Source organism: Oryzias melastigma, linkage group LG9, assembly GCF_002922805.2.
Source record: "Oryzias melastigma strain HK-1 linkage group LG9, ASM292280v2, whole genome shotgun sequence".
Lineage (NCBI taxonomy): Eukaryota > Metazoa > Chordata > Actinopteri > Beloniformes > Adrianichthyidae > Oryzias > Oryzias melastigma.
The window spans coordinates 29,854,645-29,862,274 of NC_050520.1; the positions used below are offsets into that span (position 1 = coordinate 29,854,645).

The following is a 7,630-nucleotide window of genomic DNA, read 5'->3' on the forward strand; positions in this document are numbered from 1 at the left end:
AGTACACAGAACACAGAGAGCCAGCTGGTTAAAAGCAATGAAAGCGAAAATGTGATTGTTTCAGTGAAAGAAAAGCTGTTTTATCCCAGCATTTCCTTTGTTTAATCATCACATTCATTAAAAAAAAAAACTCTGCATGTGTTTGCTTCTGTTTGTTTCGGCACCATGGGTAGGAACATTGTTGGTGGTGTGAGGAAGCCCCAATCTGTTCCCAAATTTGAAACCCAGGAGTGCCAAATGTTGCAGTTCTATCAAAGACCACTAAAGGCAGGTTTTATAAGGGAAAGCTTTCTCGTGAGTAGAAGTTGTTATTGGTGTTTCCAACATGTCCTTGTGGCATTTTGTCATGATGGAGGACATATAAAAAGAAAATTAAGCCTAGAATTGCCTTTCTGAGTATTTCTTTATTCAAATCGTTGTGAATCAGGATCAGAAAAAAAAAACATTTGAAAAAGCTTAGAGCAGTGATGTAGAACCTAGAGGCCACAAGCTCCCTGATCAGCTCCATTCTGATGAACCCACTTTTAGACATATAGATCCATAAACATCTTTGTTTTTCTCATCTTAGCTGGTATCTGACTCAGAGCTGTACAGCTAGACAGTGCCAATATTGCTCACTATTTTCGTTAAAGCTAGGTTGGAGGTGTAACCTGGCAGGAGAGAGTGTAGATGGATGTTGGGAAGTAGGATTTACTCCAGGCCAATAGACCCGCCCACATCTCAGAGGTGAATTTCTAATGAAGCGGTCACCAAAGACTCTTTTAGCTAATTCTCCAATGTTTATTGATGTTGCTGTGATCAATACATTCAATCCATTGGTTCCCCAGAGCAGAGTTCTCTGGAAAATAATGAAAGCTAACATCAAAATGCTCTTTCATTGATTTACAATGTTCGCAAAAAGTGACATTTATAAACGTAAATCACCGGTTATTCATGTCCACACTCAGACGCAAAACTAGAGTTTTCCAAATGCACCGTTTTGAGTAACTTAAACCTTCGGTTTTGTGTGGATGATATATAGGCCAAAACGTATAAAAATATATTTGTTTTAGCAGATACCTGCCTACATGTGGACAAGGCCTTATTCAAACAGAGCCTGTCTGTGACAGTTTGACTGACAGCGATTTAAAAGGGGAAATACTCTGAATTGCAAAAATGAAACGATTTCTTATTACATTTGTTCTTTTTCATTAGAAAAATGCCTCACATACATGTTAAAAACTCAAAAAACAAGATTTTCATCGAAGGGGGACTTTAAATACAAAAAAATTATCTGAGTGGGACTTTAAGAAGGAGGGTTTTACACTAAATCTAAACTTGTTTACAGTGTAGACTTGGCCCAGGAGTTTATAGTTACACAGGGATTCGTGGGAATCCCTCTGTGAAATGTGACTTCAAAAATAGCAAGCCAAGACCAGAAAAGGAAAGATTTGTCCCTGCAGATCCCAGCCACCTGGGCAACAGACTGCCTGTAAAAGCTTCAGTCTGGAAAACAGCACAGAAAAAACATGACACACTATGAAAGACATCTTCCTTATAGCTGAGAAGTCAATCTCTCTCCATGCAGTTAAACTCCAACACATGGACCATCTCCCCCCCTGCAGACACATGCTCAGAGACTGCCAGACCCCCGCAGGCAAACTGCCTCCCTATGAAGGCCCTCAGGACTGAGATCCAAAGCATACCGCACGTTCAACTGACATACTTTATTGGACTTTTATTCTCGTTTACCTGCATTTTTTTTTACAGCTTATATAATTAATCTGTGTGTATTTTTATTTTGTAAGAATACATGAAGAATTGTTCATCTTTACGTAAGGTAAATGGGATCTTGCATATTCTTTTTCTCCTTTCTTTAAGGCCCACTTTTCTTTACAGTCGGCTGTACAGAGCAACCACATCAGATATGTGACCCGGTGATATGTGGGGAGCATTATGGGGTTCAGTTTCTTGCCCAAGGACACTTCAATATGTTGGTAGGCAAGCAGGATCTGAACCCACAATCTGTTGTTCAGAGGTTAACTGTTTTACCTTTGCAACAACAAGTATGAGGTAAGTGGCTGTAGATCTGATAAGGAAGGTGAAGTAAGGGAAGTTTGACATAAAATAAGAAAATAAAAGTGGCTGACAAATACAGAAATATCCTCATGACAAATTAGAACATTTCCTATTTTATTTTGATAATAAAATAGCTTTTGAGGCTGAAGTTGCTGGATTGGATTATGTTTTTCTATTACTACTTAAAAACCTTGTATTTGTTAAGGAAAAAAAGAATGAAAAAATTTGACAAAATTCAAGTTATTTGAATTTGTGTTACTTCAGGTATGCTTCAAACTTTCCTTTTTTATCAAGTGGCCTCTTGGTAAAAAAAAAAGTCAATTTCATACCAACCAGACGTCAAGCTCTGAAATCTGAGTTTTAGATTGAAGCAAAACAAGAAATATGTTCCAGTTTAGAAACCTGCAATGCAACAAACTCAAGTGTCAAACGCAAAGCAGAAATAAAATGCAGGCAAAACTGTTCCAATGTCTTGACATGGCAAATTTGGCACAACAGCTCCTCATTATTGCAACTTATTTGCGTGCTGACATTCCTGGAAACAGGTTGTTTACTTCAGCATAAGGGTTACTGCACAGCAATTGATGATATATTCACACAACATAGAGTTTATTTTGAATTTCTTTTGTGTAAAGGGGTTGTTTTCCTTTTTTTTTCCCTTGTGTTTCTTTCAAGTGGGGCGGTAAAACATAATGTAATTACATACTGTTTAGGTAATCAAGTGTAATTATTCCAGGCATCATGACGTTCTTTTGAGGAATTCAGATATACCTGGAAATTATGGAGGGACATAAGTATTCTTTGTGCATGTGTACCGGACCTAACATGGAGAGTTCTGCAACAAAATGTCAATCCATTACAGATACGAAGGGGAAGTCTGATTGTCAACATATATACACAGTACATGTAAGATAACTAGCCGGTTTGTCAAAGGGAATGAAAACTTTTAAATGTCACTCTGCGTTATTTTCCTAATTGTTATCCATTATCGCCTTATTTCTCTTGTCTGAGCTGCCATTTGGCTCAAATGTAACGAAGAGGCTGAGACGTTTGGATCCATGTGCAGACGGTTTAATTTCACTGAACAAGGGCAAGACATAGTCGGCGTCAAAGGGCAGGCAAGTTAAAATCTCAGAGGCAAGGCAGGAAAAAGTATTAACAGGCGTGGGTCAAAAACACAGAGACTAGGGAACTAGGAGAATTGCTCAGACTGACTGTAAACAGGATCAAGACTTCACAATGAACTGTGGCCTGGAGTGAGTATATATGCTGGTGAGTCTGATGATGATGATGAGCAGCTGTGCAAGGAGAAGGCTGGAGCAAAGGCTGATGGGAGTTGGAGTGAAGGAGAGAGGCTGGTTAAAACTCAGGAGATGGCTCCCTCTGCTGGTCTGCAGAGGACATGGCTGAGTGAGTCCTGACATCAAAATGTGCAGCTGGATAGCTTTGTTATTTTTATTATTTTGAAAAGCTAATGCTAGCTTGGGTTTATGAGGCACTATAAGCTGGCAGGAGAGTGTGTAAACAAAGGCATGCTGGGAAATAGGGCTGGGCAATACTGAACATTTGGGTATCGATCCCATACCTATCCAATACCGGTCAGTAAATAGTGGTACCAATATCAATATTTTTGGTAAATGAGGTGGATGTGACATGAACCTCAAAATCTCAATTACTTTTTTAATCGTGTGAATGTTTTTTTTTTTTGTTTTTGTTTTTTTTTTAGGTTTACTCTTTTTAATTACTTGATAAACATAAAAATAGAATTAGGACTATATTTTTAATTAAATAGAAAATTGTTTATTAAAATAAAAGCTTCTTAAATTAAATGAAAAGTCAAGAAGTGAATGCTAAACAGACAACAAACCTAAAAAAGAAGAAACTATTGATGCAAAAATAAATCAAAATGTTCAATAATGAAAAAAACTGGTAGATGAATTAATAATTTCTAACTTCTTAGACTTTAGATAGTACAATTAAAACAGGTGAAAAGTAGTTTGTAAAAAACAACTTAGCATTTAAATAGAATAATTGAAACAGGTGAAAAAATGATTGTAAACAACAATGAGAGGTTTTTGTTCAGGAACAGTAAAATATCAACATTTTTTAGAGATAAAGAAAAGTTTCAAACAACAGAGGAAATATCGATATCTGCAGGTCGGTATAGATCTGATACCGATAACTGGAGATCAATACTATCAATATTTTTCATTCATATTTTTCATACAGTCCTGCCCACAACCCAGGTGAGAATTTTTGATGAACTATAGTCACGCTGCAGAAAATGTCTTAAAACGTCATAATCATAATTGAAAGCTTACTGGAAACATTTTTACAATGGAAAAAAATATAGTTGGACTGGGACTTTAAGTGACAGGAAATTGTGCTGCAACCATAAAAGCATTTCCCCAGCATGCTCACATTTCTGTGAGAGGGCATCAACTACCCTTATTTACCAGTCAGCCAGCATGCCGGTCACCAAAGTGTTCAGTGGGGTTAAGGTCAGGTCTTCTTGACTGCTCAAACTCTAGTCTCTTTTATGAAGTTGTTACAAAATAAATGCACAAATGAAATAAATCTGCCCTTGTGTGCCAATTCATAGTGCACTATTGAGTGTGGAGCCAGGTGGGGGGTGTCATCTTGATATTCCTCATAGTTAAAATATGTGGCATGCAAAACCTGAGGTGGAAGAACAACAGTCACCAAAGCTGCATGTGTGTTTGCAGATCGAATCATCTCATCTCTGCAGAGACTACATGGTTGAGTCGGCTGCTCTGTGATGATTAAAAACTTTGAAATGAGCAGCAATCAGTGCGAATAACTTTGAGGTGAGAGCAAAGACAAGCATGGCTACAGCTGTGCAGACTGAAGTGCAAACACCAGGATGTCAGTTTGTTGTGAAGAACTAGAGACAAACTTGGTAACCACAGCAGATTGACTCCATGTCTGTGTTTGCAGATGGGAAAACATCTAATAAAAATGTTTGTTTATCCACTAGACTAGATGACTTGGTTAAGACTACGAAGTGGAAGCATAAATTGATACACCAGTCTCTGTACAAACTGAAGTATAATTTTTTAAGGTGTTTATGATGCGTTTTAACTTTAAGATTATTATAAAGCCTAATCCCTTTACTCAGATGGATAAGGCACATTGTCATGAGTCCCTACTCATGACTGTTTACCTGGTTCAGGTGTGTTCAGCCAATAAGAACATTCCAGAGCAGGGTATGCTGGAAAACATGCAGGAAGGTGGCACTCCAGGCCTGGGGTTGCCTACCACTGTATTAGTGCAGCGACTAGAAAAGCAGCAACAATGGAGATCATCCAGCAGCTAATCTTTTTGTTGCTTTATTTTCTGTACATCATGTAAAACAGGAATTTAATGTTGTTTGAAAGAAGATTGTGACGGCCTAAAGAGGAAAATGGAAAAACTAGCTTGACGCTATATTGGTGTTTTCTAATGTCGTCATCACTTTCTAACAATCAACGGGTGGCTACAGTGGCTCTGCCTCAACTGTTCTATTCTATTTTTCTATGGACCTACAACGGATGGGTAGGGGTCAAAACTGTTTAATGGGTCCATTTTACAATGGAAACGGCCAAAATACCGGACCGCACTGCGACGGACCACTCAGTGGAAATGAGGCTTAAATTACCAAGGTCTGCATGTAATTGTGGTTGTGCGGCACTGCAACAAGCTGGCAACCTATCCAAGGTGTACCCCACCTTCGCCCAATAGTAGCTGGGTCAGGCTCTGCCACCCCCCTAACGAGGTTAAGAAAATAGGTGTATGGATGGAAATCCAGACCAAACAAAACAAAGTTAAATAAAAATATTTTTAATTCATATAAATGGCATATTAATAATAAATGCATTTAATTTAAAAGCGTCTTTCAGGCTCTCAAGGTCACTTTACAATGTACATATATAGCTCTTTACTACCTTCTTAGAAGGTCCAAATACTTCACAGTCACATTCCCATTTACACACTAATGGTGGCATTAGTGTGCAGCTAAAAACAGGTGCCAACCCATAACCACCAATACCAATGTGGTGTCCTTGCTTAAGGACACTTTGACACAATCAGAGGTCGACCGCTCCACATCTCTAACATGGTTGCATCTATATACAATAGGTCAATTCTTGTATTTTTATCAATTTTGTATGGGCTAAATCACAAATGCACACAAACTAGTGGAGGTTAGATATAGTTATTGATTATTTAATGTATTTTTTTGACAGTTTATACACCTGGGGGAAATCAGTAAAAATGAAAGTTAAAAAATAAATAAATAAATAGGTGCCTCCCTGACTGTGCTTGCTTTGGGCCTTGGACAGACTCGTTCCGCCCCTGGCTCAGGAGAGTCTGAGCGGCCTCATCAAATAAACATGGTACAGGTGTGCGCCTCGCGCGCGCGGAGCTCCTCTACCGATTCATGCACCTGTAAACGGACGGCTGGAGCTAAGCTGAAAAGAGGTCTAATTCTTTTCGGAAGCAGTCTTAAAAAAGATGAAAGTGCCAGAGGCGGAATTAATGAGCGACATTCTGAAGAGGCTGACGGGCGAGTCTGCTCTGCCGGTGTACTGCTGCATCGAGAAGTTCAAGCGCGAGAGGGACGGCCTCTACTTTGTGGCTGAGGCTTTCACCGAAACGGTCAAAAAGAGAGAAATGGTCAACGCCAAGGAAAGACTGAGAGTGAGTTCAGCTAAAAGCACACATGTTAACTCTGAATACTAGTACAAAAACTGTTTTTCAGATAGAAAATTTAGAAAAGTTGACAACAGGTGGTCTTTCTTTAATTCGTCTGTCTTCTTTTTTTGCACGAACATAAATTAAAACGTATTTTTTATATTGTTCAACCTCAATGAACATGAAGATATCATTGATATTACCATTTATCTGTCAAATTCTTTCTATTCTGTTCCAGTTTTTTAAAAAGGCTCGTTTTCCAAGTTTTGTTTCCTGCAAAGCCTTTAATGCAGATTGTTTTAATACTTTAACAATTACCCGCGACAAGAAAAACTTGACGTCATATTTTGACCTTGACTTAGGATACCTTCTTTGTGCACAAAGAAGGTATCCTTTACAAACCCATTGAAGAGGGTTTAATTCACTCAAAAGGGGAAAAGGAGTAAAACGATCAGAGGACATCTTTTGTGTGGGTGTATATATATGTGAGTAGCAGGGCCGTGCAGAGACATTTGGAGGGGCAGGTGCTCAAAGTTAAAAAAAAAAGGGCACATGGAACAAAAATTTGAAGCACCGCACAACACACCTTACAATATATGGTGCTGATTCATGATCTGCCTTTAATTATTATTCATTAGTAAAAAATAATAAAAAAAATTATATGAAATAATGTGTCTTTGCATTTGTACATATTTATTTTTTTTATATAGCCCATATTTACAAAACACAGATTGCTAGCTTTAAGGAGACAAACTATGATTCAAAATTAACCAACACTGGAACCAAATAACACTAGATTACTAATCTAAAAATTTACTTTAAAATATCGGATGAAGGGACATTACAACAGTAACCAGAGCAAACGTTAACTGCTCCTAAA

At 38.1% G+C, this 7,630-nt stretch overlaps 1 protein-coding gene across 1 annotated transcript in view; it reads left to right on the plus strand.

Annotated features, from left to right (window-relative positions):
• The first annotated feature begins 6,422 nt into the window (after positions 1–6,422).
• The window catches only part of figla (folliculogenesis specific bHLH transcription factor), a 21,116-nt gene continuing 19,908 nt past the window's right edge, over positions 6,423–7,630 (plus strand). The window contains exon 1 of the mRNA XM_024275686.2: positions 6,423–6,756. Coding sequence (XP_024131454.1) covers positions 6,571–6,756 — 186 coding nt within the window. The 5' untranslated portion in view covers positions 6,423–6,570. The remainder of the gene's footprint in view (positions 6,757–7,630) is intronic.